We start from the raw sequence: 27,259 nt of genomic DNA, 5'->3' as shown, positions 1-27,259 counted from the left end.
TCCTTCTCCCGGAGGCATCTCTGGGAGTCAGGGGCAGCTACCTGACTGGCTTCTGGCGGTGAGAAAATTGCCTCAGGTTTGGCCATTGCCAATATTTGTTTTTCACTGTCCCCCTGATAGCGCAGGTACCGTCGTCACTCACAGCCCTGTACCTTGAGACCCAGCCTTTGCCAATATGTCGAAACAACTGCAAACAGCCTCAGCGTGGTGGAGGCATCCTCGGCCCCCAAGCAGCAGCTGGCTCTCGTGGGCCGGAGGAGGGAACCTGGCCCAGCATGTGGGCAGCCCCTGCCCTGGGTCCGCAGAGACTAATTTCCCACAGTGGTAAGTCAGATGTAACCCTTTGGGGCTCCTGCAGAAAGCATCGTAAGCCCTTGGGCCAGAAGGTTTCTCTGTAGGCCAAGCTTTACCCACAAAGAGGTGGGTCACCACAGGGCCCCCCAGTGCTGACCTGACCTCAAGAAAAAGCCAAGATTTCACCCTGCTTCCCAACTCTCTGAATCCCTGTTTGCTGCTAGAGGCCAGCCTGAGGAGGGCCATCTGCAGGGCAGCAAGGGGGTGGTGCAGAGCCTGGCTGGTCTCCCCTGCCCCTGCCCACTGAACTCAGGTAGTGTTTAGGTCAGTCCAGCCAGATGTGATTAAATGGTTGGCTACGTGCAGGGAGGGAGACCCTGGGGGAAGAAGGGCACAGGGCCAAATCCCAAGGTGGCCCTGGGGCACCCTTTGCCCTGTCAATCATTAACAGAAGCCACCCCATGACAGGCAAAGAAGGAGAAAGTCCAAGGGGGTGGCCTGCCCTCCTCCTGGGCACCATCCTCCAAACGCACCAATCCAGGGCCTTGTGGGACATGAGATCATGACACCCAGTGGAGGGGGTGTGTGCAGCGTCATGTAATCCAACTGGTCCTCTCTCAGGCCCCTGCAAAATCTCCACAAAGGCCAAGGGAGACAGGAACTAACACTGGCCGATTTGCAGTTACTATGTGCTAAGGACCATGCCAAATGCATTCAGCGTGCCAGCCTATGACATGGTAGGGAAATGCAGTCATGGAGCAGGCCTGCCTGGGTTCAAATCCTGACACTGCTAACTGCGACGAATGAGTGAACTTCTCTACGCCCCAGTTTCTCCATCTGCAAAATGGTGGTAGTACAGAACTTCCTCTGAGGGGTCACTTTGAGCATTTAACTAGTTAACACACATAAAGTTCTCAGACTACTTGCACTGAAGAAGAGCCATCATTGCTGTGGTTCACTTGATCTTCACAGTCATCCCTCAAGATACAGATGGAAAATCCAAGATTGAGTCATTTGCCCAAGGTGCAAGCTGGCATTAGCAGAGCTGGGGTTTGAACCCAAGTTGAAGGGCTCCGACCTCCATGCCATAGAAACTTCCTCAGGCCGTGACCCCATCTGCCCAGTAACTGGTGCTTTGTGATCCAGTTGGCTGCAAAACCCATCTCATGTCTGCCTCCACATTCTCCCAAATGTCCTCCTTTCACCAGAGTGACACTGAGGTACAGCAGGCTCCCAACCTTCCTCCCGAAAATGAGGCTTCCAGACCTAAAAAGGTAAATCATTGCTCAGTGGCCAAAAGAGTTCATGTCTTTGAGCTGCTGCAAGGGAAGAAATTTAACCAAAAGCCAGACCATGAGTTGCAGGACCAACAGCCATGGAGGCCCTGCCCAGCCAGGACAGACCTTGTAAAGGGCCCCCAAAGAGAGATGCCCCAAGGTCCAGAGCAAGAGGAGGGGAAGTAGGCCTCATGCCCCAGGAAGCTGGCTGACAAAGGCAAGCCTGGCCTTTCCTGCTCCACTTCCCTCTGTGGAAGCCTTACATCCAGCTCTCTCTGCATGGCTCCTATCTTCCCCGGCTCTAGAGGCACTCATGGAGGTCCCCTGCCAGCTCTGGGCTCACATCTCCCTGGATTCCCTGCCAGCCTAGAGCACAGGACTAGGGCTGCTGCCGCTGAGGCCTTTCATCACCTAATATCCTGGAAAAAGCATGGGCCCAAAAAGATTCTGCTACTTCATTTCCCAAGTAGCTTTGGACCTTGGTATCTCTTCTACCTTTAAGATCTATACGGTAAAAAATCAGGTTCTCGTGGTGACCACGCATGGGCTTGGGTGGCCTAAATCTCAGCCTGTGTGAGTTTCCCATGGAGACCCTTAGGTGGGCTGAAGGGTCAAGTCCTGGGGACAGAAAGCTTCCCCAGGCCATAGGGAACCTCACCTCGCCTCTTCAGCCAGTGTCTTGCACTCCAGGGTCTCTGGGAATCAATGCTTCCGTCTTTGTTATCACTCAAGGGACTGACTCCAATGGAGGGAATTCTGGGCTGGTCAGTGGATATGCTCAGCCCTCTCTGAACCCAACCGGTGTCTTCATGAGCTGGGGAATTAGAAAGATATCTGCCATATACTCAACTACTCCTACGGAAAACAAGCTCAAGGTGCGCTATTCTATGTCTTTTTGCTTTTAGTCAGAGAGGAAGCTCACGTGTCCCCACCACCACCATCACCACCCACCGCAAATACAAACACTCATTCCCTCCTCAAGAGACAGGAGGCCTAGGTTTCCTCCAGACCCAGGAAGGGCTGCTTTGCCCCCTCCTTCCACCAGCAGCCCCTGCCCTGAAAGAGGTAATAGTCCCTTTTTTCTACCTCACGGCCCTGCCCCCCAGCAGGCACCTGCTGGCCAGGGAAGGAAGAGTCGACAGGGTGCCTAAGGTAGGTCTCCTCCAACCTCAAGGATAGCCCTGGCCCAGCTGATGTCTGCTGCAGACCTGCCTGCTTCAGGAGAGGCCGGGTGGAATTCAAGTGGAAATTCAGCTTACTGCCCAAAACTTACTGAGCGCAAGGAACCGAAGGCAGCTAGGCCTCAGATGACAATATCCATCTCTGCCTCCTCGGGAAGAAATCCTCCCAAGAACCAGACTCAGGATTTTCAGAAGGATCCAACCTCTCTCTGGCAGGCAAAACATCCCCTCTAAGTGGTCATCTGACATCGATCGGCTGGGGTTCCTCTAGCCAAGTAGACCTCACCCTTCCCAAGATGACAGCCTACCCATCCTGCATGGCATCAGGGGTACAACGAAGACTAAGGCGGCAAGAACAGGTGACTTCCTGTTATGCTGGCCATTTTCATACCCCTTCCTTTTAACAGCCCTCCAAATACAGAAGCGCATGTTGGGTCCAAGTGAAACCACCTCTGCTCCCAGTCCCTTGTGACTGAGCCCCCCACCACCCTGGAAGCTCCTCTCTGAGCCTGCAATGGCTCATCATACCCACCCCAGATAGGTGTTACGAGGCTAGGACTTCAGGTCAATTTCCTGTGGGAAAAAACAAGCCTGGCAGGACTTCCCCGGCAGTTCAGTGGTTAAGACTCCACGCTTCCAGTGCAGGGGGAGCGGGTTTGATCCCTGGTCAGGGAAGTAAGATCCCACATGCCAGGTGGCACGGCCAAAAAAAAAAAAAAGCCTGGAAGCACCCAAATAAAAGAACACACTCAAATCCAAGTTTGCTGGAGTGCCACATGCCACATACCCCTCTTCACCATTTCAGCACCCCAAACGTTACCCAAAGGAATTAAGACCACAGGCTAGGCACAGAAGACAGTAAGCCCCCGTGCCTCACTCTGAAGAACCTTCGAGGCTGCAAGCGCAGGTAAGGCTGGACCCTTGTCAACAACCAACAACAGGGCAGATAATACAAATACAGGCTGCTTTGCTATAAACCTCTACCCACCCCCTCAAAGCTCCGCAGACTTCCAGCCTTGGCCAAAGGAACCAGCCATTGGTTTAGCTGTTAAGGATGAGAAATGCCCTCCCTCCTCCTCCCAGCACCTACATCGTCTACAAAGGACAAGCCTACAGGCAGAGTAAAACCACAAACCAAGCAAAACCAGTTTCACCATCAATTTCTTGAAAAAATGGGTTTATTGATTTTTAAACTGCAAATAGTCGTTACAAAAAGTTTTTTTTTCTTTTAAATAAATTCACACAAAGAAAGAGAAATAGAAAGCGACGGTAGTGACCAGCAAGAGGAATAATAATTACATTCATCTTAATGTGTGTGTGCCAGTTCTGTTTGCATTAACATTGGAAAACTCCAAAACCTGGAATCCAGAACGTCAAATCTGCAATCGGAATGTCTAGAGATGGGCACGTGAAGTCAAAGGGTTTCTTTTTTTTTTTTTTTCCCTTTTAGAAGCTATACATTAAAAGTTGTTTTCCTTCTGTACTGTCACAGAACTTTTACATACATTCTCAGTCCTAGTTGTGAAAGGCCAAAAGAGAAAGAAACTCAATTTGCAGTCCAACACAAAGGGGGGAAATTTCTAAAATAAATAATCCAACAGTTTTTTGCATTTTTTTAAATTAATTTTTCATTTTTTTAAAATAAAATAACCAAAAAAGTGTAAAGTTACAAAAAATGTCGTTGAAGAATAATATATTAAAACTGTGGAAAAAAAGGAAAAAGACACGTCACAAAATTTTAAGATTAATATGAAGATCATAATTTAACATAAAAGAATATATTCTATGGATTTGTCATCCCGATAAATATGAACAAAATTAACAAAAAAAAGCATAGTTTGGCAATAAATACGTTTTGATAAGTTAAATAAGCTTTTTTATATTGATGTGCAGTGACAAGCAAAATTTTTGCTCTCCAATTTCTGAAGTTATATGAAGTTTAAAACCCAGGGAAAAAAGCATGGCGTGAGTGCTCTAAGGATAGACCTACGGTATTCTAGAGCAAAAACCATTAAAGCTACTTCTACAGGAAATCGTTTTACACAGATATTGTATGTGGAATGAATACCATTAACTGCTCACCCCTTACATGTTTTTAAGCTTTTCTCTCATTTTTTTGTTGTTTTTTTTTTTTAAGATGTCACATACGAACTGGGGAACTTTAGCACCAAAATCAAGTCTCTCATAGTCCATCTAGCTTCCCCTTCCTCCCCACTTAAAACAAAAGAAAAAAAATTAAATCACGAAGTCCCACTTATGTCACAATCTTCATCCGCTTTTGCAGTCTTCCTTCCTGCAGACCTACACGAACCCAGGCAAGATTAGTCAACAGAGGTTCAGGTCGGGAAGAAAAAGGTTTTGAATGTCAAGCTAGGTTTCCCCAAAAACCCAAGTCTGGCAACAACTCTCCCAAGGTGGGTGCGGGGGGCGGGAGTTACCGGGGAGAGGGGAGAAGGAAGTGTGTGGGAGGCTGGAATCAGGAAAGGTGCAGTTGTGTTGCCAGTGGAGGGAGCTGCTGGTTCTTCTAAGTCCTCCCTCCCCCTCCCCCTCCCCCTCCCCCTGGGCAGAGGCTCAGGGAGGCCCACGGGTGCCCTCTGGCGCTGAAGAGGTAATGTAGTCACAGTGACAAAGTTAGATCACAAGGCACTAAGTTGCTTCTGTAAACCGTTACTGCTTTTTCTTTTGTGATTTGGCACTTAAGGCTTAAGCTGGAAAAAAAACGCATCTACTGACAAATATGGGACTTGTCTGTTATGCATGGTAAGTGGGCTATAAAATTGAGGTGGGGGGGGTTCTAGCCAGAAGAAGCTATTGACAAATTGACTTGTCCTTATGTTGGGGGGGGAGGGGCGTTTAAAGAGGGGGGAGGGAGGGGGCATTCCAAGGTCCTGGGAGAAAGGGGTTGAGCTTAACCTTGTTAATGTAGGGGTTTGTCAGGAATCGGATGGGTTAAGGAGGGAAGGGTAGGGGATGTGGGTGCGGGGTCAGGGCCGGGGCGGGGAGGTGGATAGGTTGGGGGGCGGCCCTCCCTACCCTGGTTTAGTCATCTGAGATGGAAAGTCTGCTGAAAATGGGCAGGCGTCTTGAGTTGTCCAAAGTGGGGGAGTCTGAGCCACTGTGGCTGCTGCTGGAGCTGCTCAGGTAGCCCTCCTGGTCCGAGAGAGAATCCTGAGGGCTGGGGGGAGAGTCAAACATGTGAGGGGACTCAGACATGGGCCGAAAGAGGAAGGTGGTTGGGGAGCCACCCCCGGGCAGCCCCATGCTAGGGGCAAAGAGGCTCGCCAGCTCCTGACTGGAGAAGGCGAAGGGGTTATTGGTGCCATCGGGCAGGGTGGGCGAGCCCAGGAGGTCATCGGCGCTCAGGATGGGGGGTGGGGTGATGGACGTGGGGCTGTCCAGCAGCCCCGTGGCAGCGGCGGTGGCAGCGGCACTGGGAAACCCAGCAAAGCTAAAGCTATGCTGGAGGCGGGGACGGTCAGCAGAGAGGTCCCGGGCCCCGGCCAGGGCACGGCGCTCCTCAGCGTTGTGGATGAAGTGGCAGCGGGGCCCATACGGGCAGAAGCCGATGGTGTGGAAGGTACGGCACAGCTCCGTCTTGTACTTGGGGTGGCGGGTCAGGCTTCGGAGCTCGTGGATGCCGTGCGCGAACTGGCACTTGTCGCCGTACTTACAGGCTCCGTTCTCCTCGAAGGGACGGCACAGCTCCGTCTTGTAGCGGCTGGAGTTGACCTGGCCGCTCCCCGGCTGCTTCTGGGTGGGCAGCAGCCGCTCGCCCCCTTCTGAGAAGGAGCGGTCTCGGAAGCGGCTGTCCCGAGAGCTCAGAGCTGGAGCTGGCTCGCCCTTGAGGCTGCTGAGGAGCTGGTTCTGGTGGAACTTGGAGCTGGGCAGGGTGACCGAGTGCCTTCGGGGGAAGCCCCCACCGGCAGGGGTGCCCACCGCCTTCCTGTCCAGCAGGCAGCCCCCAGCACCGGGAGGACTGTAGTTGAGCATCTTGTTACCCTGGAGGAGAGAGAGGCAAGAGAGATGGCGGTTAGTTGACAAAGGCCATCCGCCAGGCCCAGAAGGGTACCCACTAAGGGCAGCCCCCTCCACGATCAGAAATGCTCCGTCTCGAAGGAACCCACCATCCCCACCTCTGCCCTGGCAAACCCCTCACCCTCTTTCTCCCATTCAACCAGCCGAGAGGGTTTACTCTGGCCCCAGGCATAAGAAGCCACAAAATTCCTGGCCTGTGTGAAAAATTGTTTTACACGTGCACCTACTCCACGCCGATCCCTGGAATGCACCCTCATATCCTGTCCCCAAAGCTACCACTTTCATCCATGAAATCCAACTTCTTCACCTCCCAAATAGATCCCTGTGTTGAAAATATCTCACACAACTCACAAACTCTCCTTTCCCACACTCAGGAGACTAGGAGCTAGGTCTCCTTTTAATCAGTCCCTGCCTAATTAGCTGCCGCCCTCCCCCCAAACCTGGCCTGAGACTCTCAACTTCCTCCTTCAGAAGCATTCCATTCCTTTGGCAACAGATTTCCAGACTGCCTTTGCTTTACCTTGCTGATGGGAGGGGAGAGGGAGGGGCAGGAAGAGAAATCCCGGATTGGCAGGGGGGGGTGGGTTGGCAGGGAGACGGATGTGATTCCCGAATACAAAACTCATTGCCCCGTGCTCCCAGAAGAGGTGCCTTCTACAATGATCTCTCCCACCAGTCACTGCCCACCCCACCCCCTCAACTGGGAAGATGCCTTTGCAGTTAGTCTCCTGGCTGCAAGAGCACACTTGGATAAGAGCGCCAGTGTTTAATCTTTAACGCAAAGCTGCAGGTGGGAAGGAAAAGGAAAGCACCAAATCCCCCCAGCCTCCTCCCAGTCAATAATGGATTTGGGGGAGGGGGGCAGAGGCACCAAAGGCAGGTCTCTGTTCCAACGGGACCCTATTCACCTGCCCAGACTGTACCCAAGATTTGGAAAGGGTGTGAGCAGGGGACCTGGGAGTTGGCTCCCAGCCCATGTGGGTGTCATTGTGCGATTTCTAAAGTTGGTTGGTCCCTTAGGATCAGCTGCGGGGGATCTGGAATCTGTAACAGCAACCACCCCACAGAGCGGATTACAGGAACCACGTAGAGAGCCTGTTCCCAACAATGAGGTTCATTTAAAAAGTCCTGCGGGGGGAGGGAGCCAGAGAAAGAGAAATAGATCAAAGAGCAGGAGAGCCAGGAAGAGAAGGAAGAAGTGCCGGGAGAGTTCAGGCAGCCGCCAGGGCAACTGAAGTTTGGGAATGCGCAGGTAGGGAAGGAAGCTGAAATTCAGAATTTTTTGATGTTGCTCTTCAGCTCCAGGGTATCCCTGCACCCCAACCCTGCAGCCCTGGGGCCCTGGCAGCTGCACGGACTGGAGAAGCAAGCTGGGAAAAGAGAGCAACATGACCCGACGTGTTTAAAAGAAGGCAAAACACTTCAGCAATTAAAAGTAGCCTAACAGCTTCTCTCTTTCAAATTGGGGAGAGGGGGCGAAAAACCTTGAACATCCACAGGCTTCTGTTATGTACGCTTAAACGGCACTCCTGGAATATTCCGGATTTAAAACTTGCTTTTTTCCACACCGGCTGGCAAGCTACACGGCTTGAGGGCCTCATTAAATCCTTCCTCGCCGAGACCCTTGAGCTCAGACCGGCATTTTGTAGTCGTGTCCCCCCATCCCCTCCATATCGAGGAGTCGCGGTCCCTCGGAAAACAGGTAAGCGGGTGAACCCGAGTCCCACTCTCACCCCAAAGTTTGCAGCACGATCGGCTATAACAGAGGAAGCCTGGCTGAGCTGGGACAAACTGAAGTCCCATTGCAAACTCGCTTGGCAACATCCTTTGAACCACAACTCTTGGCCTTTTCTCGCAGATTCCCAGCCTTTCCAGAACAGAAGAGGAAATCTACCAGCAAAACGTCATCCCGAGACTCACTTCCCCAAGGGACCCCCACCTCTCGACCCACAGTCCGGCAATGGGGCTGGAGAGACTCGAACCCCTCCCGGCAGCGGCGACACCCAGAGCGCACACAGGGAAACCGAGCAGACTCGCGACACCCGGCTCAAGAGCAGCACATTATGGACGAAAGAATCACCGAAAAATTGCCCCAATCCTGCCTGGTCAATGCCCCGCGCCCCCCAGGCAGCCCCACGCAAACTTCGCCCCCCAAAACTCTGGTCTCCAGATTCCCATGTAATCCCCGCCAGGAACTGTTGAAACTCAAAGGGTGGGGAGCAGAGAGTCAAATTCCTTCAAACTGAGGGGGTAAAATGGGGCGGAAAAAACAACCATCTCGCCTCTCCTCCTCCCCCCCTGCGTTCCCAGACCTAAACTTTCGGGGATTCTTTTTGAAGACAAAAGAAAAAAGAAAAAGACTTTCAAAAGCAAACGCTCCGCCCCACTTTACCTTGCATAAAACTTCGCTCAAGTCGAAGATGGTGGCAGACACGAGGGTGGTGGTCATCCTGGGCGCTCGCACGGGGCAGGGACAAGGATCTGGTGTGCCGTGAAGGTCCCGGTGCGGGGAAGGCGCAGCCTCCGGCTCTCCGGTCTGGAGTCCCACACGCCTGCTCCCGGCGCCCCTCGCCTTTCTGACTCTCCCGGGCTGCGGCGCGCGAAGCCCAATTTATATAAGTTTCAGATTTGGTGGGCCGGAGGGGGAGGAGGAGCTTTAAACTTATTTAAATGAGGAAGAGGAGGAAAAAAAAGTTGATTGACACTGAAGTTGAATCAGCCCTGCGGTCAAACTCTGGGGAAAAAAAAAAAAAAAAAAAAAGAAACTTTCGAAAGGAAGAAGGGGGAGGGGAGACGAGGAAAGAAGGCGAATTAAAAAAAAAAAAAACCACCGAGAGCCGCGCACAACTTTTTTTTTCTTAAAGAGGAAAAGTTTCGAGTCCGCTCGCTTGGCTACCCCGCGCTGCAGGCGCCCTTCTCTGGGGCCGCGCGCCCCGCAGGGGGGGGAGGGGCGCCCCCCCTTTTGTCAGCCTGCGAGCGCGGCTCTGTGACATCACTCATTCCACCCTCTTCGGGGTTCTGGTTGTTGTGTTGTTGTTTTTTTGTCGGGCAGAAAGGCGGGCTCGACTTTCTCTTTTTACAAGCGGGAGCAGAAGCCCGTCCTTAGCGCCGGGGCTGCAGTTCCCATCTTGAGCTGATCTCCCTGGAAACTTCTCCAAGTTGCCGCACAACTTAACTCTTTTCCCGAGTTCTTTTCCGCACTCGGCTCCCCTCGGCAAACCCCAAGGGGAGAGGAGATTGGAAATAAGAGGCGCACAAAGCGTTCAAGCCAAGGGTTTTGTTTTTTTCAGGGGCGGAGGTGGGGGTTGGGGGAGGAGGATTAGGGAGACTTCCCCCCCACCCCAAGGAGGACCCGGGCTGGCGCGGGCGAGCACCAAGCGGTTTAGCGCGCCGCACGCGTCTCCACTCGCGCTCGCTTTGCAGCGGACACTCTCCGAGTGTGGGCAGGAGCAGGGGTGGGAGAGCGTCGCAAAGAAGACCACCGTCCGGGCGGATTGTTTGGGTGTTTAATTTTTACTGCAGTATAGTTGCCGGGCTGTTTTAACAGGCCTCGTTGTGGTATTTATTTCACGCATCAATCTTTAAATATTTTTATAAAGAAAACCTAAATCCTCATGAACGCCCCTAATCCCCACCCCCCCCCGAAAAAAACAGGAACGCACGACTTTCCCCGCGCGCTCCAAACCATGGGCCGCGCCAAAACTTCCCCCACCAACACACGCACACGCACACGCACACCCCCTAGATGCCAGAACAATGAAAAAAAGTTACTTTGCTAAGAATGGAGGTAAAGAGATGGGGGGAGGCAATACTTCAACTTACTGTTGCTTCTCCCCCGCCCGCACGGGAACGGAACATATGGCTTGTCACACTGCGCTGTTTTGGCGGGATGGGGGGAGGGGGCTGTGGGATCCTCGAAACCGAAAGGCCCTGAATTATCACTCTTTTGAAAACTGGAAAGAATATATTTATTTACTGTTAGGTTCGGATGCCCCAACACCCACCCAAATAAAAAACTGTTAACGTGTCCCCCACCGCCCCCTCGGTCTCCGCCGGAGTGCTGGAGTCAAGACCGAGGTGGAAACCGCGGCGCTGCGTTTCTTTCCCGTTTCCCCGCGTGCCCGGCCGCCTCCTCGGCCCTCGCACGTTTCTTCCCAGCACTCGAGGCCGCCGGGTCTGTTATGAAACCCTGTGCACTGAGTGGCTAAGAGCGGGTTCCATTGCGATGTAATTAGGTCACCCCATTATGAGCACGTTTCTTTGAAGAGGTAGGGGCGGGCCCAGCAGAGCGCTGGAGTCGCACTCTCACCGCCCCCCCACACCCCCACACCCCCACACACATATTTTTACTGCATTTCTTATTTATTTGTCAATAAATTTGGCCGGGCAAACCCGGAAACCTTCCAAATCACAACCGTTTTAGGAACCTGTTGTTTTTCACCTTCGCGAAACACACAGCTTTGGCTGCAGCCACAAACCTATGTGATCCCCAGTCCGTCTGTTTTAATTTGTCCCCTCCGGCTTAAATTGATGGCCCCCATTTTTAACCCGGCTGCTGCCACTTGCTTTTCTTCTTTTGCTGTCCAGCTGCCTGTTGCTTCCCTCTCCCTGTTCCCATTTTTCAGCTTTTCTTGAAATCTGGCAAGCGCCAGAAGGAGAAATAACTTCCATCCACCTTAATTTAAATCATTCAAATGTAGGTTTCTTTCTTAAAGGGCAGTTTGCTCACTCCCTTCCCTGCTTCGAGAAGGAGGGGTTGGGGGAGCGGTTTTGTGCAGTTTCTTAGTGATGAGGTAATGAGTTCCAGATTTCAGGACAGAGTAGGGTGCGCGTTAAAACCACAAGGTTTGTCTGTGTCCCGATGTGAAGCTATTTCGGTTTTTTGATTCCCCCACTCCCCCAGCAAAAAAAAAAAAAAGGCCCGTTGGTCTTTAACTCTGGAGGGTTCGCGAAGCTCTGCCGGGGGGACGAGAGAGGGGCGGAGAAGCGGGGTTGGAAAGCGAGGGGGAAGGGGTCCGGAGCGGGCGGGGCCCAGGGTGCGTCCCGACCCGCACCCGATGTCCCCCTCTCCGGGCGGCGCAGCTTTCCCCCAACGGTTGCGGGACCGGCCAGGAGCACCTTGACGCGGCCCGGGCGCCACAGGCTGGCTAAAGAGTCTTCCCCCCGCCTCCCCCCGCAAAGAGAACGCCGATTCCTCGAATTTCCTCCGTTTCCCAACTCCCGGAGGGCGCTCCCCTCCCCCGCTCCCAGGGGCCCGGGCTCCGCGGGCGGCGTCCAGCGTGGCCCGCTCGCTCCGGAGTTGTTTACCGGCCCCACCGACCGACCGGGTTAGTTCCAGCTCCCAGAACCTGTCTCTATAATTAAACTCTTCTTTTAATTGTCGGGTTGCAACGTCATTTCAGGGACTTTCCAAGGGTGAGGGAGACGGCCTCCTTAACCCTTCGCTGACCCGGCATCCGCGCCGCGGCGGACCGGGGGGCAGCGTCCCTCCGGGCCGAGGAGGGCCAGAGCCGGCCTGCCCCCGCCCGGACGTGCTCGGCAGGTGCCCGGTAGTGGCGGGAAAGGCTACGAGCCACGAGCCACGACCCGGGCCGGAAGCCCAACGGGAGGCGTGCACAGCCCTCCCCCACCTCCTGCGCTCAGCCCTAGGGTTCCTCGCCCGCGCCGGGCCCGGAAAGGCCGCCCCTTCACCTGCACGGCCTCTTCCGAGCGGGAGGCGATGAGCCAGCCAGGTTCGCAGTCCCAGGCCCGACTTCCGGGCTCTCCCCGCTCGCACGGAGACGGTCCCCTTGAGAGGAGGGTCTAACCAGGTATTTTTGGCTTGGGGGTGTTAGGTTTTGTGAAGGGGGAAAGTGAAAGCCCTCGGAATTAGGGAAGCGCAATGGATGTATTCACCGGCCAGTTTGGGCGCACCTCGCGGCAGGTGAGGGTGTGGGGCGCTGGGCCACTGGCCCCTGGAGGGCCAGGCCTCGTCACCAACGCTCTCCAGGCACTCCTTTCCCAGAGACCCCTCCTGACCCTGCCATTGCGGAGCCCTGCGATGTTGTGCCTCCACCCTGCTTTCAGGTCATTTGCCAAAGAACCCAAATTCTTCGGATCGGACCCCACCCTTCCCCCCACCCTCTGCTACACAAGACCCTGGGACAGCGGCAGGGTTCCTGGATTAGAAATTGGGAGGAAGGGCCAAGTGCTGCTGGAGAGTTACCTGGTTCAAACTCAGGTGTAGTGCTTGTGGAATGCAGATTCCTCAGCCTGGACCCAGGCCCAGTGAACCAGATGCTCTGGGGTGGGGCCGGGAATCGGCATTCCTTGTAAATTTCCTGCTCGTGACTCAGTCACCAAGGTCTGAGAATCAGTGGTCCAGGACTTTGAAGTTGGGCCGTTTTGGATCCAAATCTTGGCTGTGCCATTTTCTAGCTGTGTGGCTTTTCAAGACACTGACCAAAGCCTCTAAAATAGGGATAATAATTCTGCCTAAAATTGGTCGGTAAAGTGCCTAGTCTCACGTCTAGCTGAACCCTTGTATATGCCCAGCCATTGTATGTAAACTAAACCATTCTTGGGGCCTTATTAAACTATGAAACAAATTCTGGGAATATTCACTTTGCAAAAGGATTCTTCAGTATAGAGGTCCATGAAATGGTCACCTGACAGCTTTGATCCGATCACTCTGTGACCCCCAGACCCCAGCTCTGGACGAGGCAGGCCCCGAGGCCTGGAAAGGGGGAGAGGGCACTGGCCCAGAGCCTGGGGAAGAGCAAGGTGAGTCAGGATGAGGTGATGGGGATCTGCTGCCCAACTGAAAAACACCTGATTGTTGTCACAGGTATTTCTGAAAACTAGCTCACTGGGGCCTGTTGATACCCAGTAAAAGCCAGACCCTTCTTTCTCTCAATATCCTCAAGCCCCTATCATAGTGCTTAGTGGGCATGGCTCAGCTGCCAGTATCCTCCAAACCAGGCACAGGCTTCTAGAGAGGGCGGTTGAGGTCTGCTGTAAATGCAGCTCTGCACAGTGTCAGGAACTTCTGGGGTACAGCTCCGGGAGCCCACCGCCTCCTGCTAGGACTGAGAGTCCAGCCCCAGGGCTAGCACGGCCCTGGGAGCTCCCATGGCCTGGCAGTGAGATACCTAAACCCTCCTTCTTACGTCAATTGTTGTAACACTTTCCTGACGGAGATGTTCCACTATTCCATTAAGTTCCCAGGCTAGCCCACAGCTTCACCCCACCCCACCCTGCCTTCCTTGCCTGGGCCTGCCTAGAGACACAGGATAGCGCATGAGCTCTGAGCCACCTAGACTTTGATGGGAAGCCCAACTCTGCCGGCTGGTTACCAGTTGCACAACCTCGAGCAAGTCACTTCACCTCTGGGACGGTCAGGAAGGTGAAGCCCTTTCCAGACAGTGCTTACCTCAGAGAGCCATTTGTCCCCAGCCACTCCAAGCTGCTAGCAGTTGCTGGTGGTTGCTGCACACCCCTCCCTGGGGCTTCCTTTTGCTGGGGCTTCAGGCAGCTTCCCAGCAGGCAAAGTGCCTCTCCCAGTGGTGCCTTGCAGCCTGCAGCAGTTTATGGAAAATACCTGTTTACTCCCCACTGGACTTTGAACTCCTCAGGGCCGGGGCTTCTGTATTACCTGGAACTCATGAGTAGAACTGCGTAGGTGGTCAGTAAATTTTTTCGATTTGCACTGAACCCTTGCTGTTGAGCCCATTTGGACACTTTGGTCACCATCAATCTAGCAGCAAGAGTAGAAGAAGGAACTGGCAGAAGTTCCAGGGGTGGCAGGAAGGGAGGGCTTGGGTTCTGCAGAAAGCGGGGATGGCAGCCTTAACACTGGGATGTTCAGAGGGCCAGAGCCGGTAACTCAAGGAGCCTGGGCTTTCACAGTTTGCCCAGGGCATGTTCTGTGCACATGTTAAGAATGAGCACTGGTCTAGGAGTTAGGAATAGGATTCTGGAGCTACTCTGCCTCCAGTTCAGTGGGTCATTTCTGTAGTCTGGGCTTCAGTGTTCTGAGATATAGATGGAAAGGGTGGACTAGGCTGGTGATGCTCCAACATCACTCTGAGCAGAATTATCTGGGGAGCTTTCAAAATTATGCAGATGCCAGGTGCTAGGCCCCACCCCACCTCCAAACATTCTGCTTCAGTTGGTCTGAGGTGAGGCCCAGCATTTGTATTTTCTAAGCTCCCTAGATGACTCTACTATGAAGCCAGAAGCACTGGATTTGGTTGTTTTAGAGCAGTGGTCCTCCCCCAAGGGTGATTTGCACCCCAGTGAACATTTGGTAACGTCTAGAGACATTTTTGGCTGTCACAACTGGAGGAGAGAAGGTCAGTGCTATTGGCATCTAGAAGGTAGAGACCCTGGATGCTGCTAAATGTCCTGCAATGCAGAGGCCAAGCCCCCACACCCCCTCACCACTACAAAAAATTATCTGGCCCAAAATGTCAATAGTACCAAGACTGAGAAACCCTATTTTAGATGTTCTTTCCAAGATTCCTGTGTGCTCCCAAAACCCCCTCTTTTCGGCAGCCCAAGTAATTTTTTTTCAAAACCTGGATCTTGTATTACAATTGTATTACAATTGTACACAAATTGTATTACAAATTGTATTACAATTGCCTAAAACCCTTTGCTACCCATCCCTTTTAGAATAAAAACCAAACCCTTAGTCTAGCATAATCAGACTCTTTTAGTGCTCCACTCTTGACTTTCATACCCCTTCCCCTCCCCCCCACCATCTCTCCCACCCCTCCAAGGTACTCCTTGTGCTCTAGTCAGTTTCAGATGAAAATGAACCATCCTTCCTCCTGCCCCAGGGCCTTGACACATGCCTGTTTCTTCTATCTGATTGACCTTCCTTTGGCCCAAGTAAATTCTAAATCATTCTTTAGTACCCAGCTCAAGCATCACTTCCTCAACCATTCTTGGCACCCCTCCCCCCATCAAGGCAAGGTATCTGTCTTCTCTCTTCTGTCTTCATGGAATCTTCATTTCCTTCAAAGTAGTTATTTCGATTTGTGAGGTTTTTTTGAAACTATTTAACAAACAGTAAAATTGACCTTTATTTGGTGTACGGTTCTATGAATTTAATTAAACATGTGAATAGATTTATGTAACCACCACTTCAATCAGGAAACAGAACACTTCTATCACCACCCCTCGCCAAAAAAAAAAAAAACTCCCTTACACTCTTCCTTTGTGGTCAGACCCTCCCATCCCTTACTCTGGCAAACCACTGATCTGTTCCCTATACTGTCATTTTGTCTTTTCCAGAATGCCGTATAACTGAACTCATACAGTCTACATGATTTCACAGAGCATAATGCGTTTGAGATTTATCCATGCTGTTGCATGTATCAATAGTTCATTCCTTTTAATTGAGGAATAGTATTTCACTGTACGGGTATACCACCATTTGTTTATTCACCTGTTAAGGGTCACTGGATTAGTTCCTGTTTTTGGCCATTGTGAATAGAGCTGCAGTAAACACTTGTGTATAGATTTTTGTGTGAACGTAAGTTCTTATTAAATAAGTAGGAATGGGATTGCTCGGTCATATGCTAAGTGTATGTTAAGGTTTATTTTTTTTAAAACTGCCAAACCTTATTTGAGAGTGGCTATACCATTTTGCATCTCCCACAACTATATATGAGAGTCTGCAGTTGCTCTGAATCCTTAGCAGCACTTATAATTGTTAGTATTTTTTCTTTTATCCACTCTAACAGGTGTGTAGTGGTATCTCATTGTGGTTTTCATTTGCATTTGTCTAACAGGTAATGATACTGAACAACTCTTTTCATGTGCTTATTTGCCACCTGTATGTCCTCTTTGGTTAAATGTCTGTTCAAGTCTTTTGCCCACTTTTTAATTGGGTTGTTTTCTTACTGTTGAGTTTTGAGAGTTCTTTATATATTCTGGATACAGGCTCTTGTTGAATAAGTGGTTTGCAAATATTTCCTCCAGTCTGTACCTTATCTTCTCGTTCTCTGAACAAAGTATCTTTCACAGAGCAAAAGTTTTTAAATTTTGATGAGGTCTAACTTATCAGTTTTATCTTTTATGCATCATGCTTTTGGTGACACATCTAAGGACTCCTTGCCTAACCTTAGGTCATTAAGATTTTCTATAGTTTTATGTTAGATTCATTTGGAGTTAGTTTTTATATAACATGGTTTAGGTTGAAGTTAAATTTTTTTTGCCTATGGAAGCCTAATCCCAACACTGTTTATTGGAAAGAGTACCATTTTTCTATTGAATTGCTTTTGTACCTATCCAAAATTCAGTTGGCCATATTTGTATGAGTCTATTTATTCTCTTCTGTTGATCTGTGTGTCCATTCCTTCGCCAATACCACACTGTCTTGATTATTATAATTTTACAGTAAGTCTTAAAATCAGGTGGTATAATTCCTCCAACTTTATTCTTAATGTTCAAAATTGTTTTAGCTATTCTAGTTCTTTTCATATAAATTTCAGATTCAGCTTGTCTATAACCACAAAAAAATCCTACTGGGGTTTTTATTGGAATTGCATTAAGTCCATAGATCAATTCAGGAAGAAGTACATATTTACTTCTTTACTATTGTGTCTTTTAATCCGTGAACATGATATGTCTATTTATTTAGGTCTTCTCTGATTTCTTTAATCAATGCTTTGTAGTTTTTAGCACACAGATCTTATATACATTTTGTTAGATTTATACCTAATATTTCCCTTTTTTTTTTGGAACTAGAGTTGGGCCTTGAACAATGCAGGGGCCAGGGGCACCAACCTTCCTCACAGTCAAAAATCCACGTATAACTTCTAGTTGGCCCTCTGGAATATGAGCAGTTCCTCATATCCATGGTTCTGCATCTGCAGAGTCAACCAACCTCAGATCACGTAGTACTGTAGTATTTACTACTGCAAAAAAATAAGTGGACCTGCGCAGTTCAAACCAGTGTTGTTCACGGGCCAACTGTATTGTAATTTTTTATTTCAGTTTTCAGTTTCTCATTATTAGTTTATAAAAATACAGTTGATTTTTGTGTACTGACCTTGCATCCTGTGATCTTAACAAAAGTCACTTTAGTTTTAAGAAGGTTTTTTGGTAGATTCCTTGAGCTTTGTTTTGTTTTTTTATTTTTTTACTATAGAAAATCATGTTGTCTGTGAATAGGAATGGTTTGACTTCTTCCTTTCCAATCATATGCGTTATATTTCTTCTCTTGCCATATTGCCCTCTCTAGGACTTCCCCTATGATGTTAAATAGGTGTGGTGAGATTGGACATGCTCACCTTGACCCCAATCTTAAGGGAAAGCATTCGATCTTTCACTATTAAGTACGATATTAGTTGGCAGTTTTTTGTAGTCATTTTACTTTTCGACATCTCTCTTCCCCCCCGGCATGTCTGCTCCAGGAGCAGGCTCTTTCTGCTCTCAACTCGACCGGCACAGTGCCTAGCACACAGTAGGCCCTAAATAAGTAATCCTCTACTTTGGCAACTTAGCCAGCGATAACCACTGTCCTGTGACAGACAACAGAGGGGACTAGCTGAACACACACAGACATCGCAAAGAATAATGTTACAATAAGTATCCAAACGGGTCCAACTGGGCAGTGGCCCCGCAGAGTTGACTATTTTAAGCTGTACGGCATCTGTAGATCGGCTTTCTAGCAAGCCACACTGTGTCGAAGCGTTTATCTATGAGGAATAGATGACTGCTGTAAGATAATTATTTTACATCAAGAGCATTCCATTCTCAAAGGGAATTTAAACAAAAAGCTCTCAGCTCTGAGAAACAGGGGCTTTCAGGGTAAAGAGTCCCACTGTTCTGAAATCTTAGGCCCTCAGACGGGTGGGGTTGTTTCGCTAAATTTATTTCAGCCGCTTATAGAAACAGAAGGGGGAAGCGGGGGGCGGCTGCTTGCACACCAGCCCTGGCTCTGGAGTATTAATATCTGCCGGGTCAGACTTTTATTTGGGTTTTCTTTTACCTTTTGGGGGTGGGGAGGCAGGCAGCAACAGGAATATCTCCCAGCAGCACGTCTCTGAGCTGTGGTTTCCTGCCTTCCTCTCTATACATTCCCTGGCAGGCCAGACCCAGCCTACCCCTCCCCTGCCTCACCTTGGGATGGCCCTCTACCCACTGAGTACCAAGCACTGGGCCAGGCCTTTTACTTTTTTTTTTTTTTTTTTTTCAGGCCTTTTACTTTTTTTTTTTTTTTTTTTTTTTTTTGCGGTGCACGGACCTCTCACTGTTGTGGCCGGAGCACAGGCTCCAGACGCGCAGACTCAGCGGCCATGGCTCACGGGCCCAGCCGCTCCGCGGCATGTGGGATCCTCCCGGACCGGGGCACGAACCCGCGTCCCCTGCATCGGCAGGCGGACTCTCAACCACTGCGCCACCAGGGAAGCCCAGGCCTTTTACTTTTTGACAGCAGCTTTCCTCCCAGGCCCAGAAAGAGTCTGAGCTCAGAGAGAGAGACAGATTGACAGATTGAATCTACGTGTCTACTTTCTCGCACAAGTATGACTGTAGGAAGAGACTAGGGCCTCTGTCCCGGGCCCCCATCAGGACCCCCCCACCCACTTGCACCCCCAGTGGCTCCACTACCTGGTGGAAATCCAGGCCTTTTTATCCCTGTCTTCCTTCTCCTCAGGCTTCCCAAGCACCAAACACACATGCCTCCTAGTACCTGATACCTGAACACTCTCTTCTGTCACAACACCCCAACACAGAAAAAGGAGTTAAATGACACCACCCTGTCGCTTTTTAAAACCTGTCCCTGCACTGCATTTAGAATTATCTGTGGAGCACAGGTTAATTACCTCCCACAGACATGGGAGAAACTGAGGCACGGGAGAGGAGGCAGCAGCAGGTGACCTGCACCCACTGCAGGTTAGGTGAGACTAGTGTCTACCAGCTGGCCCCTGAAGGTTCCACGGAACCCGAAAGCACCAGAGAAAGGCAGGGCCCTGTGTCTGGGAGCTCATTGCTACGCGGCCACAGCTGTCTTGAGGGCAGGAAGAGGAAACACACACGAGGAAGCTAAAAAATCTGCTGGGCTTAAGACTTGAATAATTACATGAGAATATGGGGAAGCACCTCACACAGTGCCAGGCCGGTGGGAACCCAACAAATGGCAGCTTGATTCTTTGGCAAACTCCCACTTCCCGGGTCGCCAAGGAAGGTGGGGAAAGAGGCATCTGTCCTCTCCACTCCCCAGCCCCCGGGTAGGTTGGTGGGAGGAGGATGGCCTGGGGCAGGAGCTGGGGAGAAGAAGCCCAATATGAAGATTCTCCAGCTCTAAACCGGGGGATCTGCTTCAGGGAGGATCGAGGGTGTAGCACATACTTGTAAACTGTAAAGTGCCCGCCGGTACACTAAGTTCCTATTTTGTCCTAGCACCAGCCAGCTTGCTTTGAAAGTATCCTCCAGCCCTATGCAGCAAAACCCAGCCCAGAGAGGCGCAGACCCCACCCTGAGGAGCTGTCCCTTTCAGAAGCAGGACCCACCGTCCCAGCCGGAGAAGGGATCAGACAACTCTAGGAGGGTCGCTGCACAGGCAGCCAGCAGAGGAGAGCATGGGTCTTTGCCACCACCCCGTGACCTCTTTAGAGTTGAGTTTCTCCCGCCAACTGCACCCTCCACCCCAGAGGGGGACCGCGGGCCCCCAAACCAGGGCCTGCCCTTGTCTGACCAAAGGCAACCAGATCTGCTGCAGCTGTTGAGTAAGAGAACAAGCTCTCCCAGAGACCAGGGAAGCAGCTGGAGAAAGATTCCTGCCAGCCCGGGGGTGTAAATATTTATACAGCGTGGTGCGTGCGAAGGGGGAAGGCAGAGAGAGGTGGCAGGAACGAGGCGGCACTGAGACCGCAGACTGAAGGAGCGTGTGCTTTGGGCTCCACTGGGAAGGGCAAGAGGCTGCCGGATCCTAATCCTACATCAGAGAGGCCGGGTCCTCGCCCCCAGCTCTCCTCTAGAATTGAAGGGAGCACTTAGACGAAAATCCATCATCTATCCCCTGATCATCCCTCCTGTCTAGGTTGGCCCTCTCTGTAGGGACGGAGGGAGGCTCTGCCTGGAACCAGAGATAAACCAATTCTACGGGGCCCAGGTATCAGGGCCTGGGGGCTCCTGGGGCTATGGTTCTAGGGTCTTGAGGGGTGCTAGACCCAAGAGTTGGACTCTAGGACTAGAGTCTTAGAAAACATAAGGAAATGATAAGCAAAATACAAAATAAGCTAAGCTTTGATATAATCAACAGTCTTTTCTAAAGTGGCCCCGAAGACTATGCATCGATGAAGGAGGAGGAAACGGATGGGACCCAGCAAGCTAGCAGGGTGTGGAGAAGGTGAGGGGGAGCTTGATGGCACTTCCAGAGCAGCACGTGATCACCATCACCACAGGGCCTGGGCAAAGGCAGCACAGCCCAATGGGCGTCCACCTGGCGCTCTTGGGCCCCTCCACCCCAGGGTGCAACTCAGCTGCAGGTGTGCCCCTGGCGGAGCAGTGACACATCCACCCCTCAGCTGGGCCCGCTAAGGACTCAGCCAGCACCCAGTGGCATTGATGGCCCAGGGTGGGAAGCCAGCCTGGGCCGGGGAGGACAGCCAGATGGACTCCAGTTGATTTGCCTCAGACAGCTGGGCAGCAGGGCCAGGCTGCTCCCACCGCCTCCCACGCCACGCCAGACAAGGAGGGGTGTGACTGCAACTTCTAGGATTTCTCCGCCACCGCACCCGTCAAGAAGTGCCACCTGCCTCTATCGGTACCAGACCTGACCCTCAGGGCCTCCCACAGATGGGGTCTGTGTCGCTCCCGGTGGCCAAGAGCCTTTAAGACACCTCGCAGCTACCGGCCTCTTGCATTCTTCCTGGGCCCTCAAAACGCCCACTGGCCAGGGGTGGGGGCTGTTGGGAAGGAAGGACCTTCCACTGGAAAACTGCCTCAGTCTCCCCAGCAGACAGCTCCAGATGCCCAGGCTGGCTTCGGCCAGAGACCGAGGATCAAAAAGGATCCCCAGACTTCCCCCAGAGGCAGCCCCCATGCTGCAAGGCCTCCCACCTACAGCACAGAGCTTGGCAAGTGATACATTCCCCATGGGGCACCTCCCCTGAGCCTCAGCCTTTCTGGGTGGAACCTGATGAGTCCTCCACCTGTCCACCGAGAAGGGCTGATTCCATCGCCTCCCTGAGCAATGGGGCCCAGGCCCACACACCGTGGAGGAAACACCATCTGCCCCCAACCTTCAGCCCAGGCCTGGCAGACGACGTCAAGCCGCACAGAGGGAGAACAGCACTGTCCCAGCCCACTCTCCAGAAGGAAGCCCCTCTTCCAAGGACCCCGGAGCTGGGGGAGAATCTTCAGACGCCCGGGTCCTCTTCTGCCACCGTGGCTCTGCCTGCCGGCTGTGGCCTGCTTCTTGCCAGCACTGCTTAAACAGATGAACAAGAATTAAAAGCCTGTGTGGCCCAAGGAAAGCTTTAGTGGACAGAACTGAAGCCGAAGGAAAAGGAACAACAACAACAAACTATAAGAAATGGGAGAGGAGGGAAATTCAGGAAACAGACAAAATAAACCATCCGGGAATCCAGATGTAGAACAAGGAAAGCCAAAAGAAAAGAAAAATTATGCTAAGAAGGCAGAGTGGGGTGGGAAGGAGAATTGAGAATGAAAAACAAGAGGGGGGAAGATATGAATACTCTGAAAGAAAGGAAGAATGTGAAAGCAAACAACACCAGAAATAAAAATAAAAAATAGAGACCCAGGAGAGAAAAAGAGGCAGCAATGAATTTAAAGCAACTGCTCTGACCCTCAACCAACCACAGTCAGGACTGTTGTGAGCCTTACTGCTTTTTGTGGATTTCAGACTCTTCCAAACACTGAGCAAGGACAGTCCTAGAAAAGCAGGCTTTCCTTCTTGCCCTTGTTTTTCCTACAATTCTCCCAACTCACCCCCACCATTGGTCTCTTGCAGAGTGAGGGCTGATCTTCCTGGGGCAAAAGGCCCAAAACCAGTCTAGTTCACTGCAGAACCTGGTGGCTTCCATCACGCTGCCTCTGGAGGGCTCCCTGGAGAATCTGAGCAGAAGCGTTAGGTGTGATGGAGCTGGGTCATCAGCTTTGCATCTTCCAGGCAGCTCTCTGAGGACCAGGGCTAACCCAATCCAGAGACACACGGTTCCTGGAACAGCAGGGGTTCATGGAAGACTGGTATACCCAACTCTAGGCAAAACTAGAGGAGTCCCAGCAAATGCAACTTTTGGAAACAATGTTGACGATTTAAATTCATCTCCAGACATTCTGAAGGGGACCTAATGATAGCCACAGTCTTCTCATTGCCATGGTGGGCAAACAACTTCTGGAAGTTTGCCTTTACTGCCTAGTGTCCATAAACCCCCATGAACACTTACAGAAGACACTGGTTCCTCTCCTTTTGTCTCTCTGGCCTCTTGATTCTGCCTTCTGTTGCTTCTCTTTCTTCTTTGAGTCCGCCAATGCCTCTCTCCTCTGTGTCTGCTTTGGTTTTTCCATTTCCCACCTCTACCTACTCTTCCATTTCGCTAGGGCAGCAGGAGGTGGGAGAAAGCTGAAACAAAAGGCAAAATCAAGAAGTAAAGGAAGGGGCTTCCCTGGTGGCGCAGTGGTTGACAGTCCACCTGCCGAGGCAGGGGACACGGGTTCGTGCCCCGGTCCGGGAAGATCCCACGTGCCGCGGAGTGGCTGGGCCCATGAGCCATGGCCGCTGAGCCTGCACGTCCGGGGCCTGCGCTCCGCAATGGGAGAGGCCACAACGGTGAGAGGCCCGCGTACCGCAAAAAAATAATAATAATAAAAAATAAAATGTGACTGAATTTATATAGTTTAGCACCCAGGCTGTCCGCGGTGGGTGAGGGAGGCTCCTCGTGGACAGGGGTTGAGCCTCACCAGGCCACCTAAGACGGCTCCTCCAAAGTTCAAACAAGGGAAGCCACACGGGCTGAACTCTGACTGACTGAGGTAAAGAAAACTGTGCCCACACCAGCCCTTCTCCCTCCGAGAATCCTCAAGTACTTGCCCCTGATTCTGTATATTCCGAAAGTCACATTTTTCCAAGTATCAACAACTGAGAGATGTGACAAAATGTACAGAAGGGATAATATCTAGGTTGTGGCCTTAGATACGCAACCCAGTTTCTTCCCATCCCTCCTAACCTTCAAACCTGTCACCGTCATGTAATCTATGACTCAAACTATTATTTAACCATAAAAAAAGACAAAGCAAGAAATTAGAGGCTGAGTGACCTAAAATGTATTCCATTCAACTGAGCTAATCTCCTAATAAGGGCGTGTATAATAATAAGTGATGCTCTATCTGTACTGGAAGATGGGAATATTGCAGGGAAAAGTGCATGGTGACTGCAGATCCTAACTTGTCGAGATTTGTCCTCAAGAGGGTAAGTGCCTGGTCCTAGGCCAAGTGGCCTAGCATTTTGCTAAACGAATCTTAAAGTCTGACAACCAATGTGCTGCAGTGGAAAGCACCCGATGTTCAGAGTGACCCCCTTCAAATCCTAGCACTGCCCCTTCCTAGGCCAGCAAGGCACTTACCTGCCCTCCGCTAGTCTTGTGTGTTGTGAAATGGCAGTGACAGCAATACCCACCTCCTGGGGCTGCAGTGAGGACAGATGAGCAAAGCGCTTGGCACGGGTGAGCAGCCCACTCCCTGAGCCACCCTGTCAACTGCTGCTGTACGTTAGGCAGCAAATTGGCAACACCAAGACGGCTGGAGGCCCCACAAAGTGGGGCTCCACGGAGTCACTGGAAAAGAGTCAAGTATCCCAAGCAAGAGAGAGAAGAGGGTCCCCTAGGAGGCCCAGGCAGCTGGCGGGTGGACCACTGCACGGAGAGCCAAGGACAGCCACTCAGACCGTGGGTGGGAGGACACAGGGGGCTGCTCTCCAGTCCTTCCGCATTAGCACAACGTGCTGCATCCCCACCCTCCCTGTGTTCATCCTTACATGAGGCTCCGCTCACACTGACGTGGCCCCCACTATGTGCACGGCCCTGGCCAAGCGGAGGGCTGTAGCGGGGGTGAGCTTAAAAATGATTGCTGGCCTCAGAGAATCAGTAACTGGCCATTTTTGCCCAGATTCAGAAATCGGTCCTTTTAGGAGCTATTGTAAGGATACGACCAAATACTGAGAAATTCTTATTTCAGGGCCGATTTTTTTTTTAAGTAGAAAGGCAAAGAGTTCCAAAAATGTTCAGGAAATGTGAACAGCAAATGAATCTTAGTAACATTTAGGTGGTATTCTTAATTTTTAGGTGAAATAAGAACAATGTGGGTAAGTGTAATGAGTTTTTTTTTTTTTTTTAACTGAAATACTGATAGATGAAGTGATATGACCTGATACACTGGACTTACTTTAAAATTATATGGGACGTGGGGAGGCAGATGGTGATGTAAATGGACAAACTTGGCCAGAGTTGGTGATGTTGGTGATGGGTATGTCTCCTTCTGTATATGTTTGAAATTTTGCATAATGTTTTAAGTTCATAAAAGCTGAAAAAACAATGTTAACTCAGGGTTTCTCCTCTTATTGGTTCTTGCAACACGATATTTACTTCCCAAGGACATGTGCTCTTGGACAAGAGGTAAGGCTGTGGGGAGACCTGCCAGGAGCTGGGAAGGGCTGGAGGACAGACAGGGAGACCACCACTCCGGGATGGGGAAAGTGCCCCAAAGCCTCCTCCTTGCACACGCTGAGGACCAAGAATGCCGTCCTGCCCCTCAGGGCCTCCCAGGCCGAGAAAAAACATTCAGAGGGACTGCTGTCCATTTGCACTGCTTTTGAACTCAGTGAAAATTATTTAATTGGTTTCAATGTACTTTAAACCACAATGAACTTTTTTTTTTTTTTCTAGCAGACAGCCACTATAACAGAGTGGGCAGGTATTCTAACCTCACTTTCTTCATCTGGTAAAGTGGGGAGAATCACATGTACCCCATTTCCCAGAGTGTGGGGTAAATGAGATTAATGGTCCTAAAGTGCCCTAGCACTGTGAGCGCTGATAAAGGCTGGGCCTGATTTGAGGGGTGTTTGGCAAATGTCTGACCACGGTGGAGCCACCCCAGCTTGGGCGCTGTTTGATATGTAGATGCTTCACCTAAACATCTAAATTAAATAGGAGTCAAGGCACACATTCTCTGAGACCTCTTTGGGCCAGGCAACCTGCTGAGTGTCGGCCCCTTTGGGTATCACAAAGAAGCCACTGCTGTGCCCTTCCCTCCCCAGAGGCGCCGGCCCTGCTCTGGGAAGAACAGGAATGAAGCCCCCCGAGTTTTCTCTCTAGATGAAGAATGAGTCCGAAAATGAGGAATAGGCTCTGCCCAGTCTGGGCTGTGGCTTTGAATGGAGAAATGCATCCTAAGAAAGCAGATCTTCAGCAGATCAGCTCACTCCCAAAGATGGGGCCGGGGCGCACAGACAGACAGACAGCAGGCCTGCTCAGTAGCACCCCGACAGGGAGCTTCTGGAGCTCTAAGCACCTGAGCGGGCAGGACAGCCTCCAGACACCAGGGGGCAGCACAACACACCCTCCAGAGATCCGAGGGACCCACCAAAGACGACCTGGCAACAGATGGCTTCCAAGACAAAACCTCAGTAGCCAGGGCATGCAGAGGGAGGCATCCCAGAGAGGCAGATGGCCCACACCGCCAGTTCAGAAGTCTTTGCCACTTGCCCCAGGCAACGGGTGAGTGGCTTCCTGCAAGACCAGCTTCAGCCAGAAGAGGGTGTTTGTGAGCAGGTGAGGGATCCACAGGCTACAGGGCTGGCAGGCATGAGGGAGGTAGTAAAAGCAGAAGGTAGACTGGTGGCTGAGAGAACGGCCACGCCAAGTCTTTGGATCCTTGCTCTAGAACCTCCTGCCAAGCGGATGAAAGGTCTGTCCCATCCTAAGTTGCTCCACATTCTCTCATTCCACTGTCCACTGGACCCCACCACATGTTCTCTGTGCCTTCACCCCAGGAAGAAACAGAAAGGAGGAGAGCCCAAGACAAAGTTCGAAAGTTCTCGAAAGGTCCTTGGGCTTTGGGATCTTTGAAATGCATTCACAGGATTATTCTAAGCTCTCAGAAAGCACCCTGGCTCCAGAGAAGAGAGCAGTCTCTGTTGTGAGACCTTTGGAGCTACAATGCCTGGGTTCAAATCCCAGCTCCGCAATCATGGCAAGGTACTTAACCCTCTGTGCCTCAGTTTCCTGCTCTGTAAAAAGAGGATAACAGGGCTTCCGTGGTGGCACAGTGGTTAAGAATCTGCCTGCCAATGCAGGGGACACAAGTTCAAGCCCTGGTCCGGGAAGATCCCACATGCCACGGAGCAACTAAGCCCATGTGCCACAACTACTGAGCCTGTGCTCTAGAGCCCGCAAGCCACAACTACTGAGCCCGAGCGCCTAGAGCCCGTGCTCCGCAACAAGAGAAGCCACCCCAATG

General features: G+C 51.3%; 1 protein-coding gene across 2 annotated transcripts; it reads right to left on the bottom strand.

The window, feature by feature from the left end:
• Positions 1 to 3,912: 3,912 nt before the first annotated feature.
• ZFP36L1 (ZFP36 ring finger protein like 1) lies at positions 3,913 to 12,548 on the bottom strand. Of its 2 annotated transcripts, XM_065872130.1 has the most exons (3): positions 12,479 to 12,548; positions 9,180 to 9,377; positions 3,913 to 6,751 (listed from the first exon to the last, which is right to left on the bottom strand). In XM_065872130.1, the coding sequence occupies exons 2-3, from the start codon at positions 9,234 to 9,236 to the stop codon at positions 5,792 to 5,794; spliced, it is 1,017 nt and encodes a 338-aa protein (XP_065728202.1). In that variant the 5' UTR covers positions 9,237 to 9,377; positions 12,479 to 12,548; the 3' UTR covers positions 3,913 to 5,791. The 2 variants fall into 2 exon arrangements, with proteins under 2 accessions (XP_065728202.1, XP_065728201.1); XM_065872129.1 differs by lacking the exon at positions 12,479 to 12,548 and having other exon boundaries at positions 9,180 to 9,368.
• Positions 12,549 to 27,259: the final 14,711 nt, after the last annotated feature.

The sequence above is a fragment of the Phocoena phocoena genome, chromosome 2, assembly GCF_963924675.1.
Source record: "Phocoena phocoena chromosome 2, mPhoPho1.1, whole genome shotgun sequence".
NCBI classification, from domain to species: Eukaryota; Metazoa; Chordata; class Mammalia; order Artiodactyla; family Phocoenidae; genus Phocoena; species Phocoena phocoena.
Note: the sequence above shows the minus strand (reverse complement) of the source record. Positions and strands in the feature narration are given on the sequence as shown.